This window comes from Nilaparvata lugens, chromosome 13, assembly GCF_014356525.2.
Source record: "Nilaparvata lugens isolate BPH chromosome 13, ASM1435652v1, whole genome shotgun sequence".
NCBI classification, from domain to species: domain Eukaryota; kingdom Metazoa; phylum Arthropoda; class Insecta; order Hemiptera; family Delphacidae; genus Nilaparvata; species Nilaparvata lugens.
In genome coordinates, this window is record NC_052516.1 from 20,249,874 (window position 1) to 20,267,158 (window position 17,285).

Here is a 17,285-nt window from a genome sequence, read left to right on the forward strand (position 1 = left end):
ATTGTGCTCAATCAATTCCATAATCATCTCGTCGCAGGATCGACACGGGAGAACGGCTGAAAACAAACGCACCTGTGAGTAGCAAGTAGTTTCTTACAACAACATCTCCCACTAGAAGCTAACATTGCGATCAGCCATTTTTCGTCAGGCATACAATTAATACAGTATTTCAAAGAGAAGTGTACTTTGGACTCAGTTAGTGCCAACGAGTAAACAACGAATTGACCTCGATGGGAAGAAGGCCACGATTGAGGGATGTTTTGTCGGAGATTGGAATACTTCAGTGCCTGACTCCATCTGGGAGTGAATTATCAAACTATTAGTAGAAAATTTCGTTACGATATAGCATAGCTCTTCAGTCACTGATGATTACGGTATTCAAGTCCTACTGACCTACATAACGATATTATCTTATCTCAAGAATTCGGGAGGAACCAGCATTTATTTTATTATATCTTCGTTGTTATTTTCTTCTTGTTGAACGGCTAAGCTCTTTATCACGACTATCGACGGCTTGTTTACAGATATTCCGAATTTTACATACAGCAACGTTTAAAGAACGGAGTAACTTTGAATAGAAAAGAAAAATATTTAACTGTATAGCATTGTAAGTACAAAGAAGGACAAGAAATGGAGTCTAAAGACCTCGTCAGTATGCTTGATAGATTCAAAGCAGATTTAAAGCAAGAGCTTAAAACCGAATTTGATGAGAAGGTGAGTGTCATTACAGACAGGGTCGCAGATGTTATGAAGGAACAACTACTCAATATCAACGAAACACTTAAAGAGCAGAAGGAGAAGATGAGTCGATTGGAAAAAAGGTCAGGGAGAGAAACATAGTTGTACACGGGCTGAAGAATGATAATACGAGCGATCTAAAAAGTTTGGTTATTGAACTAATAAGAGGAAAACTCGATGTAAGAATTGAAAACTGGGAGGTGGACTTTGTCAGAAGAATAGGAAAAAACGAAGATAATACAGCCAGACCAATTGTTCTGGCACTGACAACGCTGTCGAAAAAAACGGAAGTTTTGAAGAATAGTAAGAAATTGAAAGGATCTAATATTTCTGTCTCTGAAGACTATCCTGAGGACGTTCAACAAATTAGGAAGAGCCTTAAAAACGATCTAGTAACAGCCAGAAAATAAGGTAAATACGCCGTAATCAAGTACGATAAATTAGTCGTGATGGAATATAAGAAAGGAAATAAAAAAAGAGAATGAAGTGTTTCTCCAACGAGTGAGGAAAGCCAGGCAAAACAAATGAGGGCATCAGATGAGAAACAGAAGGAAATAGTACCCGAAAAGACAGGAAAGGAAAGTAGCAGTGTAGAGAAAAAGGGTCCTATAGACAACTATTTCCAGATGAAAAGTAGGGATAAGAACTTGGATACGAATGAATAGCGTTTAATGGAAACTAGGCTGCCAACCAACAAAAACGGGATGATATTAAAAGCAAGAAATTCAAGAAATAAAATTTCCCCAGAAAGGTTGGTCACCGAGGGGAATTGTGACCGTAACCCCCCAGGATTAGTGATAGGAACACTAAATGTAAGAACTCTTCGTACGGAAGACAGACTGTGTGAATTAGAAGAAGCATTACAAGAAACAAATATGGACATTCTTGGTTTAGCAGAGGTAAGGAGAAATTCTGAAAAAATTATATACATAAAAAGCGAATTCCTTTTCTACCACTTTGGCGAGACACAAGGCCAAAAAGGAGTTGGATTTTTAATAAAGAAACATTTAAAAGAAAAAATAATCGAACTCAAGGGTTTCTCAGAAAGAATTGCAGTGTTAAGACTGAGAGTTGGAATCTGTAAAACGTTGAATATTTATCAAGTTTACGCTCCTACAGCTGAATCAGATGTGATGGAACGAGAACTTTTCTACGAGACTCTTTCTACGATCTTGTCTCAAGATAAAAGCAATAATTGGAAAAACTCTACGATAATACTAGGAGATTTCAATGCACAAGTTGGATTTCAGGAAGACAACGAGGCGAATGTCGTAGGTAAATATGGAAATGGAAGGAGAAACGAGTCAGGCCAAATGCTAGTTGATTTCTGTTTTCAACAAGGGTTGAAGGTGATTAATTCATTTTTCAAAAAAAGAAGAGGAATAAAGTGGACATGGATCTCTCCGAATCAGCAAACAAAAAGTGAAATTGATTATGTTTTGACAGCGTATAGAGGCCTCGTGGAACAGTTCGACGTCACCGGAAAAATTAAATTCTTCACAGACCACTGACTGATAACTATCATATTGTCTAAAGAATGGAATTCATTGAGACCGAGGCGTACATGGAATAAAAATATTGTTAAAATGCTGGCACTTAATGAAACGCACAAACGCTGGCAAATGTACGACATATAATTGAAAATGAATCGCACCTGACACTGCAGGAATCATACAATTTGATGGAATCTCTGGTTGTGAGTTCTTTCAAACAATCAACATCGACGAGACCAACAATAATTTCACAGAACACGAAAAATATAATTTGTTCGAGAGAAGCTATAAAGAGGAAAAATCCAAAAACTGTAGAGGAAAAAATCGAGTATAACCTTCTATGCAAATTAGCTAGATTCCATATCCGAAATGACCTAAAAATTCATGAAGATCGAACCATATCAGAAGCCTTAGAGTCAACTAGCTCAATCAAACAAATGAAAAAAAAATATCGTACGGTCTTCAATGGAACACAGGGTTGAAAGATAAACATGGAAAAATAGATAGAAGAAGACAAGGTATAATTGGAAAAGCGACACAATTCTACAAAGAGTTATTCAAATGTACTGGGAATGCGACTTTCGAAATCTCAAACGCTGCGTCCATAACAGATACTATACCAGATTTCCAAGTGCAGGAAGTAATGGATTGCATTAAATCACTAAAAAGAAACAAAATGTCTGGTAACGATAAAATCACAAACGAAATAATTCAAACTCTTGCTCCCGTGATAATAGCCTTATTAGTGAACATATTCAATAGAGTATTGAAAGAACAGCAGATCCCTCATCAGTGGAAATCAGCCGATATGATACTTCTATATAAAAAAGGAGACATCTATGACATCAATAACTTCCGTCCAATCAGCATCACGTCATCTATAGGAAAATTGTTTATGAGATTGTTGACAAACCGCATCCAGCCGATACTTGAAACACAACAACCTGTCGAGCAAGCTGGTTTCCGAAAAGGATTTTCAACACTTGATAATATCCAAGTCGTCAATCAACTCATTGAAAAATGTTCGGAGTATCAAATTGGTCTATATTTGGCATTTGTTGATTACCGAAAAGCATTCGATAGTATAAGCCATGCATTCTTGTTCACAGCCCTTCGAAATCAAGGTGTTCCAGAGATTTATATGAATATACTGGAGCACTATTCCAAGCTGAGCCGAGTGTTATATCTTTTAGGCAGATTGAAAGAATATGTGCCTCAACATTACCTCAAAATGACCTATTTTGCCTTCTTTCAAGGTACATTTGCATATGGTTTATCATTGTGGGGTTGTGCTACTGATGTACAAAAAATCTTGCTCCTTCAGAAGAAGGCTTTGAGAATTGTTGGTAATGCAGACTACTTAGAACCTTGTAGGCCAATTTTTGTAGAACAGAAAATAATGACAATTTATAGCTTATTTGTATTTTTACTAGTGTTGGGTTTCATATTCTTGAAATCCAAATTTAGAAATATCCACTACTACCTCGGCCTATTTTTATTGAATAAATTTAAATTAGTTCCATATTTTTATATTTTAGAAGGTTCATTGTATTTCATAATTGCTCCGAATAACTCAATCAATTAATAGGCCTAAGTTACACATGTGGTGGTGATGGAATATGCAGGAAAATTTGGCAATATTGGCAAATATTTGGCAAAAAATATATTATATTATTGATCAACTCACCGATATATATAGTCCTCATAAAACCGGTCGACACGATACGACAGCGACATATATGTGTTATATCTGTCCTTCACATATGAAGCACGTTCAGTTCTCAGCACATCATCATACGGCACGATCCGACACACACCCGACAAACGATAAGATTTTTCTTTCACTGCACTTTGCCAAATTAAGGAAGGACATAGGATAGGTGGTGAATGGAATTTGATATTTCATTTTATTTCGAATTACTTTAATTTTTTTAATAATTTGGAAAATATTATCATCTGTGGAATATTTTTGTTTTTGACTGACCATCTATCAGCTGTATGGAAAGGAGCGCTCTCTGTTATCGGAAATAGGAGATAATGAACTCAGAGATTGGCGCCTACTTTTCAAAATTCTTTTGATTTAAGCTGTTTCTATTTTTATTGGAAAATAATATGCCGTGACATCAGCTATGGAAGTGAAAATGAATTTTGACTCTTTCCTACGTAGGGAGAATTTTCACCAGCATAATACAAGGTACAGACAGTGTATTGAAGTACCATATGCCAGGCTGAGGAGAACTCAGATCAGTTCAAGAGTAATTTCTATAAAAATATTCAATAAGCTTCCGTTTTTTGTAAGAGAAATATCTGTTGCTCAGTTTAAACGTCAAATGAGAACACTTTTGACAGAAAATCCGCTTTACTCATTGACTGAATTCCTCAACATGAGCAATGTAACTATTAGTAGCTACTTCTGATCAAATTTGAATTTAGAGTAAATCTTAAATAAGTGTGAACTATTATATAAACTTTCATGACTTGTATATTTTGATTGCCTATTATGTGATTATTATTGAATGTCTGTTAGATTTATTATCATTGTAATGCATATAAGATTATGACGTTTCCGATTGTATAGTTTTTATACTTAGAGGAATAAAAATCTATTCTATTCTATTATGAAAACAGTACTGCAAGGGTAATTCTTGAAAAACCAGGCAATTATTTCAACCTAGAAAGAGGAGTGAAGCAAGGCGACCCGGCATCACCGATACTGTTCAACGCAGCTCTTCAAGAGGTTTTCAAATTATTAAAATGGGAAAGATTCGGCATCAATATCAATGGAGAAAATCTAAATCATCTTCGCTTCGCTGACGATATCGTGGTTATTGCCAAGTCAAGTCGAGAGCTGCAGGGTATGTTGGAGGATTTCGCAAGCGCCAGTGAACAGGCTGGACTCATCATCAATCCGGATAAAACTTTCATAATGTCCAACAGAGAAAACTGTGAAATACAGATTGGGGGTAGAATGTTGAGTCCGACAAACGAAGTGGTTTATCTGGGTCAAAGCTTCTCATTTGCAACGAGGGAACAAAATGAAGTGAAGAGAAGATGCAACATAGCATGGAAGAAGTATTGGGCTTTGAAGTGTATTATGAAAAATAAAGAGCTCAATATTTCAACAAAGGCCAAAGTGATAAAATCATGTATAATGCCAGCACTTATATATGGAGCACAGACCTGGGCTTGTAAGAAAACGTCGCTGAAAAAGGTTCAAGTCACTCAAACAGCAATGGAAAGAAGCATCTTGAATATAAAAAGACAACAAAGAATCAGGAACTCTTTTATAAGAAGTATAACAAACCTTGAGGATGTGACAAAAACAGTGAAGTTGCTGAAATGGAAATGGGCTGGCCACATCGCAAGATTAGAAGACGACAGATGGACGAGAAAAGTCACCAGTTGGGAGCCAACGTGGAAAACAAGAAGAGTAGGTCGACAGAAAGCCAGATGGAAGGATGATATCGTAAAGACTGCAGGTATAAACTGGATGGAGACGGCGAAAAACAGGCAGAGATGGAAAAACCTGGGGGAGGCCTATGCCCGCTAGTGGGCCTAGTTTCCAGAGAAATTATCAAATTTATGTATTGGAAAAGGAAATTATTGTTTTATTGTATTCTTCTTTATATTATAATATTCTTTCGATTTCATTAAATTTCATAAACTATCATTTTTCATTTTGCTCGAGGAAGGAAAAAATACTCCTGTATAACAGGAGTAAAAACTAAATTTGTACGACTGTACGGACTCTATTTCATTTGAAGATTTATATATGTATTCATATATATAAAAAAAGAAGAATTTCTCTAGTGTATTGAAAACTGAAGATGAATGGTTTGTAATAGATTGTAAATTGTTTTTCTAATGATGTATTGAAAAATGTTGTCTGGAGACTAAATAAAGGCTTTATTTATTTATTTATATTTTCAGATTGCGATTTGGTTTAGAAATTGAAATGGACATAACCTATGAATAGTATTTGGGCAATTTGAAACTAAATTAGGAAATTGAAGAAGTTTTGTGCGATTGCCTGTTTTTCTTTTCCGACCATTGTATTGTTGTGCTAACCTAATAAAAAAATAATAAGAAACATTGCATGTGCTTTGCCTCCAAAAATTCCCTTATCACATACATTAAAATTATATAAACCACTTTGATCATGCTTATAACTCAAGTGGCAATTATTGCTTATCCAGTTCTCAGTTCCCAGATTGGCTATTTGTGAAAATGACTTATTATTCTGGGCTTAGATTCTTGAAATGTAAGACTTGGTACTGACTTACGCACCTCGTATCTTACAAACGTTCTTCAAACAAGGATTTGCCAAGCCTGTATGGGGCTCACGAACAGAGCGCAAGCAGCACGTTTGCTGTTTTTAACAGACAGGGATGATAATAACTACTTTATATAAATATTAAATAACCATAATAATTAAGGTACCTGAAACTGTGAGTCGCAATTCAACGCAGCCAGTTCGATAGTAGTCTGCGCGTCTTCCAAGGATTTATGATGCGCATGAGCGGTAGCGTCCTCCTGGAATATGCGCAAAAGAGTGTTCTGCGCATCTGCACTGCTATCCACAAAAATGGAGAATTGCTCCAGTTTGAAACAACAGTCGAGACACACATATTTTGGTAGTGAGTCTGTCTGGTAGATCTACAAAAAAATTGATCGATGATAATTTAAATATGTGCTCTGATATTTCATGAAGAAACTAAAAATATAATCATATTCACGATAATAATCTGCATCAGGCCTATCTCATTGAATATTGAAGTAAAGTCATTCAAGTTGAGTTTAATTTTTTTGAACATAACACAGTTGATCGACTGTAGAAACGCCAAAGTAATGGTTAAACTCCAAGGGTTTCATGAGGTGGAATTACTTTATAAGCTCAACTGACGTGGGATCATACATTCCACTAAATGGGGTCCAAGTGGGGTCAACTGAAGTGGGATCATACTTATTCATATACATGTAACTGATTATTATAAAAAACATTGACAATTTTCATACAATCTAATATTATTCCAAAAAATAATGCAAACAATATGCATTAATAATTTGTAACCATGCAACATTTAACATTCTTATTACATTTCTGTAAAAGCAAAAAAAAAAAAAAAACAAGAAGATACAAAGAATATAATATAAAACCCTTCAACACTTATACAGTTATTAATTCTCAAAAGAAAAAGTAGCTCTAACTTACTAAGCTTTCCAACTATAATATGGACATTCATTACTAAGCCAGTCCTTGGTCCTTTTTTGGATAGGCCAATGTTGGAGTTGACTCCTTTAGATTAAGAAAAGTAATGACCAAATTATTCCCATTTGGAGTAACAACCAGTCAGAATAACTAAATAAAATAAGCAACCAAATGAAGAGTATAAAATTAAGTAAGGTTATGATAGGTTGCCAAGTAAAAAGTAGGGAAACTCATAACTTTATCTGCTTACAGTGACTTTGTATAGCTTTATTGATCGGTACTTAAAAGAATGATGTGAAAATAAACAAGCTTTTATGCAAATAGATTGAGTAAAAACTTTTTGCCGGATCAATAAAAACTCACCTCAAAATGTAAACATTTGATTATTTTGGTTTTAATGCACAACTTATGACCTTCTTCATCATAGATACCGACAAGTTTATCCTTTTTTAACGCACACAAACGACAAAAAAGAACATCTGCCATATTAAAAATTATTTGAAAAATTTCTCAAGAAAATCTGAATCATTTCATTGTTTACAAAACATCACTTTCTTGGAATTTACTTCAGCTACAGTAACCAGCAAAATTTTGCTCCGGGAGAACAGTCACAATATTGCATAATGGCGGCTGATCCTTTTGTAAAAGAATACAAAGCTGCTCAATTAGTATATAAAAGCCTTATAACAAGAAATTTGGAACAATTGACAGTGGAAAAAATATTTTCATTTTTTTCATATAGAATTATATTAAATTAATTCATATTATTTAATTTTTATTCAACAGTAGAAAGTTATGAATTGATTTACAGAAGAGAGTGTACGCAAAATCATGATGGACGTCAAAATCATATGATTTTCAGCAACAGGCAGGATGCAGCATGTCATAACCTATATTTTATTTAATTTCAATAGAATGATTCCATTTTTCTATTAGAACTATAATATTCTACAAAGAAAGGAATTCCTTTGATGTGATTAGCTTCCAGTATGAGGAAATGGAATTTTTCAACTGTCTTCCTCAATCAAGATTAGATAATAGCTTGTGTTGACATAGTCACCCTCCTAAAGCCTTGGCCAGACGACAAATCCTTGTTGACGAAATGGACCGGTTTATACGAGGGGTGAGTGCCGAAATATTAAGCTTTCTCTTTTCATAGTTCCTTTAGGTGTTTTTAAAACTAACACGAAAATAGAATTAGCCGTAAATATACTGCACTCTATAAATAAGAGACAAGCTTTCAATGGATTTTGTTAGTTGGATTCCTAAGGTAAGTAGATACTGATCACAGTTCTCACTGTATTCTTACTTTACTATTGTGCTTTTAGAAGTTTTAGATTATTTTAAGATAAGGGTTCATTGGTTTTTAATCAGTTATAGATCAATATTTATTGTTGAACTTGTCATTGATAGACATAGTTATGATTCATTGGCCTCCGTTAGACCTACCGGTAGTTGAATACAGATTATCATTTGTGTTGAAAATCTCTTGTTAATTGTTTTTTCTTGATGTTATTGTGGAGTGTTGTGATTAGTGCAGTGTTTTGATCCAAAAAATGTTTTATTTGAATTGAATTTAATTCTAGTAATTTACGTATTCAAGTGATAGATATTTTGTTTTATGTTTGCTGAGAGTGATACCTATATAATCTATAGGCTTGTGCGTGGGTATATTGGGTAAGATAGTTTAACCATAGAGTAAATATAGCAAAAGAGAAACATAGAAACTTGTGCTATCTTTTCTCTATAGTAGTCCTCTATATCTCATTTTTCAAACAAGAATTTTATTGATATTGTAGCCTACAGTAGGCTACATTTTTTACATTTAAAGATTTCTTCCTTATACAATGTTCTCCAGTTGTTTTATATATGTTTTCTGTTGTATTGTTAATAGTAGTATCGTAACTCAGGTCACTCGATAACACTAGAATCAAGCTAATCTACTTGGGTCATTTGAATTAAGAATCAAGAATTTTATTGGCCATAAAACAACATTACAAAAATGTAAGCAATAGGATTCGTCAATAATGAGTAAAATATCGCAAGTTCGACTATAAACACGAACAAATTTACACATACACATTGAAATATTTCAGGTACTCATTAACAGAATAGAAAGCTAATAGAATTAAGTTTGAAATGTATTGTACAACAATTATAGAGAAATCTCTCTTTGAGTGGACATGGTCAAAAAATTAATCAATTAAAAATTATTTCAATAAAATTGAAGTCTAACATCAATTATTGAATTTATTTTTGTGCAATTTAGAGCAAGTTTATCTACGCTAATAGAAAAATTTTCTGAAGGTCACATCTTTCAACAGTGTTATTCCAGTTCATATCCTCTTCTTAATCACTTATTCATTTTGTAATGCGTTAACAGTTGGTTAAATCTTGTTTTTATTTTAAACCCATTAACCTTGAAAGGTTAATAGTTGATTTAGTCATCCTCATTAAGATGATGTCTGATCTTTATTTTGAGAGTCTTAATGACAATTAATTCCATCATAATATTAAACCTGTTCAAAACATGTACATTCAGGTATGACTGAAACTTTCCATAAATGCTAATTGATTATAAATACAAGCCATCCTTATTTCAATGTTCACTTGCAGCTCACTACACCCTCAATGACATTCCACCACTAAAGTTCGTTGGTATTAATTCTTTGTTTTCTCAATTTATCAGGTTGTCTATTTAATTGGTAAAATTGGTTTTTGATTAAATTTCTGCTGTATCATATTTAGTATCCTGAAATATTAATCCTTATTCTAAACTTCTGTATTCTAAATTCCCATTCAGTCTAAATTTATTTTTCTAGTTTACAGTTGAATTTTTTTTTAATAATAAAGCTCTGATTTTAAATCTCTAAATTCCTATTCAACTTAGTCTGAATATGTTTACAATTTTGTCTCAAGTTTATAATGCTGTATCCTATTTAGTACCCTGAAATTTTAATCCTTGATTCTAAAAACTTCTCTATCCTGAATTTCCATTTAGTTCTAAAAATTGGAATTTCAATTCAAGAATGCTGATTAATATTTTGATACGGTATTCAAAAAAATATCGAACAGTATGGAGGATTTCAGAAAGAGAGTTTAACAGTTATTTAAACGTTCCAAGTTTTTAAAATACAGTTTTTATTCTTGAAAAATAATGTTGTTCCTCGAACCTTTTTTGTCTGTCAATCTGTATAGTTTCATTAGCCAATGCTTGATTTTCGTTACTGTTTTATCTTTTCTTTGATTAAAATGTGTTTATAATTTTTTTCAATTCCAGCAGGATGTTGGCTCTCCTTTTGCCACTACTTTCGGCGGTCCTCGTCGAGGCGCAGTTCCCTGGAGGTCGCTTCCTGGAGCCTCCAGTTCCAGCATTATGCGCGCAAAGTAATTATTCATTTTTCTTCTCGGCTTCCTCTGTTTTTTTTTTCATTCCATCTTGCGCTCTCCTCACTCGTACATTAACATTTTATCTCACATTAAAAAAACTCCCATTTTTATATTACATTCATATGAGACATGATCTTTTTGTTTTTCTCATATTAAAAACTCCATTCCTCAAATTATGCAGCAGTCCATACATAGCCTACAATCATTAATCGAAATTCTCACACAAAAAGCAGGGTACTTTTAGTACTTATTTGATTTATTCAGTTATTAATATGACTATTTTGTTTTTATAAGTTCGGCTCTTGTCATATTATTTTTTTAGAAATACTTATACTTAGTTATATATTTGGCTTTCAGTAGATTGCTGAGTACTTTCTTATAACTCTATCTACAAGCATTACTGAATAGTTATTAAAAGTAGTTTTAATCTCATTATTGTGAATAAATAAATACAAGTTTCTCTGTACTATACTTGGTTCTGGGATCCGAGAGAGCGTATGTAAGCAAACATGCGCGTGCGCGCGTGAAGCAAGACTATAATAAATAATAATAAATATTCTTATTGGATAAAATGCTGTACAATTACAGATATGGCAAACGTCAATAATTATAACAACAAATACATGAAAATGATCAATGTCACAAAGTACAATAAGTTATCAACCACTGATCCACAGTTTCCACCTAGCAACTGAAGCTGAGCCGAACTCAATATCGCATAACCTTATTTGAATGTAAGCATTGTGAACTGGTATTCACGAGTCAAACAATGAAAAACGGATCTGAGACATATCTTTTATACTCACACAAGCTCAAACTTTATGTTACTGTTGTCCCTCCTTTGTATGAATAGACTATAGTAACGTTTGTCTGATGGCTTGTTCTACGAAAGATCTCATCACTTTTATATTTACAAGAGCTCAAACTTTATGTTATTGTTGTCCCTCGTTTGTATGAATAAAATATAGTAACGTTTGACTGATGGCTCGTTTCAGGGAAAGTGCATGACAAGTTCAACGGGCACGGCTACTACTTCTCATGGAAGGACCCCGCCACGGCCAAGATGGAGGAGGACTGGCTGGGAGGCCGCAACTGGTGCAGAGCGCGCTGCATGGACCTCGTCAGTCTGCAGACGGCCGCCGAAAACAACTACATCAAGAACCTCCTCGTCCAAGGTCAGTTTGTCACTCAGTTTACTGCAGTTTTTGTCTAGTTACAATTTCAAATTGAACCAAAACGTGTTTTCTCAACTCTAACGAAAATTACAATGCATATTGAAACAAGGAGAATCTATTTATCTCTTAGAGATACTGAGATTTTTATTTTCTTTATATTTGGAATCTATTTAATTTAGGCTCGTATGCAGATACTCGGTTTAGACGGAGAAAAATATCAGCTGTTCGTTTAAACTCCTTATGAAACACATTATATGATGAATGCAACCATATATCTACAAGTAAACGTGGTTTATCGTTAAACGTAGTGTTAGCATATGGCACTTAGAATGAAAAAAAAAACAGCTTAGTAGTGATGATGAAGGGGTAAAGTCAAGAATGGTGAGGTGACAATGATGAAGAAAGGATGATAAGTTAAGAAGAGAAAGAGAAAAATAAATATGAGAAGATATCGATAATCATGGTATCGTAATTCAATTTGCGTTCTATCTTCCTGTTAATTGTAAAAGAAGACAGGCGTTAGGCCTAGTCCTCAAAATCTCTCAACTACATAGAGAACCTCCTTGTCTAGGGTCAGTCGGCTTTATTACACAAAATGTCTTGTATTTTATTAATAATTATATTAAAACAATCAATAAAACCGGATTCCCACATTTTCAGTACTGTGAAAATAATATTCTCTTATTATTATTGATCTAACTTACAAGTCAAGACAAATTTAGATCTATCGAAATTCGGAAAGGGACCAGTTTTGAGCTAGGCCTGTTGGTCCTTTCCTAACCATGTATTTGATTTGTGCATTGGTTAATATAAATTAATATTAGAATTTAAAAGAGGAAATATGCGTTAGCGCTTAACATATAACATTTTTATACAGAGTGAGTTAATTCCTTTCCTACTCATACTGATAAATATGATAAATAAATATGAAATAATGATATTTACATATAAATAATGTAAATGTTACAGTGAATCTTTTTTTGATACTTTTTTAGAGAAATTACTGCTGGGAACACCTCTTCTTCTATATACAATTAAAACTAGATAATTTGTAATGTTGCACAATTTGAAATAAGAATAAATTCAAATTCATTTATTGCATGAAATAAATACACAATTGAATATATTTCACAGTTAGTACAATTTCAAATGAGTCAACATGTACACTTATAGGTTGTAATCTATCGCACATGATCGAAATAAGTATTGTACAATAAAGACATAATAATCCTTATGATACTAAAATGAAAAGAAAAGAAAAATTAACATGCATCTCGTCCACGAAGGCTGTGTGTGGAGAGGAGTCTGTTCTTTATTTAGAATAAAAATTTTTGTGGTTTGAGAAGGATAAAGTAATTCTTGAATACTGAATCCTTGATTAGGTAATTCTTGAATGATAATGAGTTTAATCATTATAGAAAAATTACTGAGAGGATGAATAGTTTTCTAAAATAGGACAGTATGAAATGTGTACAGTTCTCTGCATTAGCCTGTTGTACAATTTTGAAAGTTCAATTATTAAACAATATGTAAGCCTAATAAATTATTATGTTCAAATCCAAATTAAAAATATATTTGGAAAACTACTTTCTATTGTGAGACATTTGAGTTTGTGAAGAGGATTGTATGCTGAATATGAAATTTCAATGATTTGTTGTATGTATTGTGCAGACAAAGTAAGGTACATCTGGACATCGGGCCGTATGTGTGACTTCAAGGGCTGTGACCGCGCCGACCTTCAGCCCAAGGCCATCAACGGCTGGTTCTGGACTGCTGAGCTGCAGAAGCTCCCCCCCACCACCGACCGATCCCAGAACGACTGGAGCGAGACCGGAGGGTATGCTAAATTAATTATTATATCTACGACCATGTTAATTTATAATGTAACATTACAATCAATTCCATAACACAGGGGTCTTTTCGCAATGAATTTTCAAAACTGTACTGTAAAGTCATCTTTATACAACGACTTGAACATTATAAAACGGTTCCAAGACCAATGCTGAGACCGGCGGGCATGTACAATGTATTATTATCATATCTACAACCATGTTATGATGTAATATTACATCACAATGAATTCCATAACAGGGGTCTTTTCGCAATAGATTTTCAAAACTGTACTTACCTATTTACTTACTTGATACTTGTTGATACAGTTGAGTCAATTTTATGCAACGACTTGAACATTATAGCACTGTTCCATGACTAATGCTGACGTCACTTCTAGTGATATTCACTTCAAACTGACGGCATTGTTTGGATGTGGAGCATTTTATGTTGTTGTTGGAGCATATGGTGTTATTTATGAGAAATGCTGAGTTACTGACAGACAAATATTATATTCTATTTGTGGAGAAAATATATTTTTCATTGATTAAATAATAAATTCTCATAATTGAAATTAAATATTTTGTTAATTAGTTATATTTATACATTGTTAAAAAACAATCTGGCTACGTTGCGGAGCTAGAAAAGGATAGCGCTATCTGCTTTGTCGGTGATTGACAAGGATAGCAACAACAATGTTGATCGAATACTGCCATTACAACGTGCACCTCATTATAGTGAATCCACTATAGACTGTAAAAGATAATACCCATTACAATTAATCTGAAATACGACTGTCATATCCAGTTTTTTTTTGCATTATTTTCTTATAATTATTGAGAAAATCATTTGATCTGATTAATATTTCTGAGGATGAAAATTTAGCGCAAGGAATAATTTGTCATTCTACTAATAGTTTTCTCTAGTTCTTGTTGCAATATCGGATCATTCCATCATTTATCAATCGTGTCATTATTGCTTTTCATTAAGTAATTTTAGTTGTAATATTTATCAATTTATACAATGATTATTAGTACCTTTTCTGGCTTCAATCTTCCAAGTAGCCCTATCAAAATACTTGAATGAATACTCATTTATTACTTTTTCATTGCAGTATCGGCCGACCCCAGCCCGACAACCGTGAAGAACTGCAGAATGGCGCCCCCGAAAACTGCCTGGCCGTCCTCAACAACTTCTACAACGATGGCGTGCATTGGCACGATGTCGCCTGCCACCACAGAAAGCCCTTCGTCTGCGAGGAGTCCGAATCCCTCATCAAATACGTCCAGTACACCAACCCTAACCTCAAGATTTGATCCATTTCACAAGGTTCTTAATGCCGCCTGTACGTATTCATCTCATCCGCTATGAGTTCTGATCTTGAAGGCCTGGTTTCTAGCACTCTTATTGAATTTAATGAACCATTAAAACAATATATTTAAATTTAATGGCCCATTAAATTTAGTAAGTGTTATAGAAACCGGGCCTGAATCTGTTGGATAATTGTAACATCATTGTAAAATTCAGTAGTTAGAACATTTAATTGGATATCTGGAACATTATTTAGTAGATTTTCAAATATTTAGGTTGAATATTTAATTTATGATCAATTATTGTAGCGCGTATTATATTGATCTGCTTCACTCTGTGTTCCAATTCATAACTCACTAACATTTGGATATTTGTAACACCATTGTAGAATTCATTACAGTTTGAAATTGTATCCATCATAAATTCAGCTACTTTGGAACATTTTGTATTCAATTTGGAACTAGTTCATATTGATATTAAGTTTAAGCAAAATTTGTGGGACCGTTTTGATTTGACTGGCTTATTTGGTGGTATTCAGTGTAATTTGTATTAGTAGTTAGTGTAGTATTCAGTTGAATCTGTTGTCTTATTTGAATTTAGCTACTTTCTCAACAATATCCTGCAGACATTCTCCACTAGAATTAGGACTCTTCTTCTTTTTTCTTGAAACTATATCCTTTCTCTACTTTCAACTCTCTATTTGTCGTTGAATACTCTTGAAGACAATTTCTTTGGAATAATTTGATATTTTGTTTCTTGAATTGCTTGTTTCTTCTCCTTGAAATGCTAATACTTCTTGTGCACTTGTCTATTTGTATACTTTTCTAAACTTACTCTTCTCTTCCACTACTTTTTTCCCATTAATAACCTTTCTTCACCTGCTCACTACTTCTTTTCAACAAATCTCCAAGATTTCTCTTATTATCTATCTTTTTCCTTACAACAATCAACGGTGTTATTCCTCATCTTCTCTTTTTCTGCTAAATCTTACCTTTTTCTTACTTTCTCACGAAATATTTGTCTTGTATTACAATCTTTTTCTGAAGCCTATCACTTCCTGGTTCATATTACATTATCTGGCTCTTGTACTGATCCTATTCTCGATAATATATTCTTCTTCTTCTTCCCTAGACCTATAATCCTCTCTTTTTATTTATCTATTCGATATTACTATAGACCTTTTTCAATTAACTCTCCCTGTTTATCCACTCTATTAGAAATATGATTGAAATAATGATGCGTTCAACCACTTCCTCCGTAAACAAAGCCATAGTGCATTCTGGTGACGTCAGCACTGGTAGGGCTCCTAAACCAATAAAAATTTGTTGATTTCAGCTGATCTGTATCAGCTAGTGTTTTCATTGGTGGAGGAGCCCAACCTGTGCTGACGTTACCATCAACCACCTGTCATGCACTATGGCTTTGTTTACGGAGATAGTGATTCAACCCATTTCAAAGTTCTCATGTTATCTCCTCTCTATCTATTTTATATTCTAGTCATCTTTTCTCTACAAGCTATCCTATTCTTTTTCCTTCCTTTCGTCCTTTCTTATCAAGTTTAGGTACTCTTCAACTCTTTGTTCTTTTGTTAATACATTGTTTTTTCTCCAATTTTTCAGAATGTTTCCAATTTTTTCAACTTCCTGTTCCGATTTCCTACCCATGAGCTTCCATTTCATAGTAATACTTAATGGTGGCATACATTATTTGTAAAAGGATTTGATTATATTGGGATAGAATCAATGTTGTTTCATTGTTATCATAGAGTATATAGGTAGTCAATCGATATTCAATGTTCTAATTTTGTTATCAATGTATCGTAATTGAATAGCATCTGTATTGTACGATTGTATATAATTTATTTTTAATGTTGTTGTAATATCATAAAACGTATTTATGTAATTCTGTGTGGTTCTTACGTTCTTCATAATTATCATTACCTTGACGGGAGAAAGTAATATTTAAAAAAAATACTAAAACTAGACTACTACAGACTGTGGGATGGTGGAATGGATTTTGTTCCGATTCGGTTATATCACAGATCTAACTGTTTACTTAGTCTTTGGTTAGATTTATATGGAAAATTATTTAGAAGTAAATATGTCAGAAGTAAATATAATTTCATAACTATGCCAGAGA

The 17,285-nt window shown here is 33.5% G+C and overlaps 2 protein-coding genes across 12 annotated transcripts in view; one reads left to right on the forward strand and one right to left on the reverse strand.

The window, feature by feature from the left end:
* The window catches only part of LOC111048442 (zinc finger protein 665), a 36,091-nt gene extending 28,028 nt beyond the window's left edge, over positions 1–8,063 (reverse strand). The window contains exons 1-2 of one of the 2 annotated variants that reach the window (XM_022334329.2): positions 7,804–8,063; positions 6,672–6,887 (exon numbers count right to left, since the gene is read on the reverse strand). In XM_022334329.2, the coding sequence (XP_022190021.2) occupies positions 6,672–6,887; positions 7,804–7,926 (339 nt within the window). In that variant the 5' untranslated portion in view covers positions 7,927–8,063. Of the gene's footprint in view, positions 1–3,918; positions 4,066–6,671; positions 6,888–7,803 lie in introns of those variants that run through there. The other variant, XM_022334330.2, reaches the window with a different exon arrangement.
* A 233-nt stretch (positions 8,064–8,296) lies between these two features.
* On the forward strand, positions 8,297–17,051 carry LOC111048441. Of its 10 annotated transcripts, none has more exons than XM_039440037.1 (6): positions 8,297–8,563; positions 10,721–10,827; positions 11,826–12,005; positions 13,677–13,842; positions 14,950–15,180; positions 16,766–17,051. In XM_039440037.1, exons 2-5 carry the CDS (start codon positions 10,725–10,727, stop codon positions 15,149–15,151), a joined length of 651 nt encoding a protein of 216 aa, XP_039295971.1. In that variant the 5' UTR covers positions 8,297–8,563; positions 10,721–10,724; the 3' UTR covers positions 15,152–15,180; positions 16,766–17,051. The 10 variants fall into 10 exon arrangements, with proteins under 10 accessions (XP_039295971.1, XP_039295970.1, XP_039295968.1 ...); XM_039440036.1 differs by lacking the exon at positions 8,297–8,563 and adding an exon at positions 8,680–8,710; XM_039440034.1 differs by lacking the exon at positions 8,297–8,563 and adding an exon at positions 8,726–9,117.
* Positions 17,052–17,285: the final 234 nt, after the last annotated feature.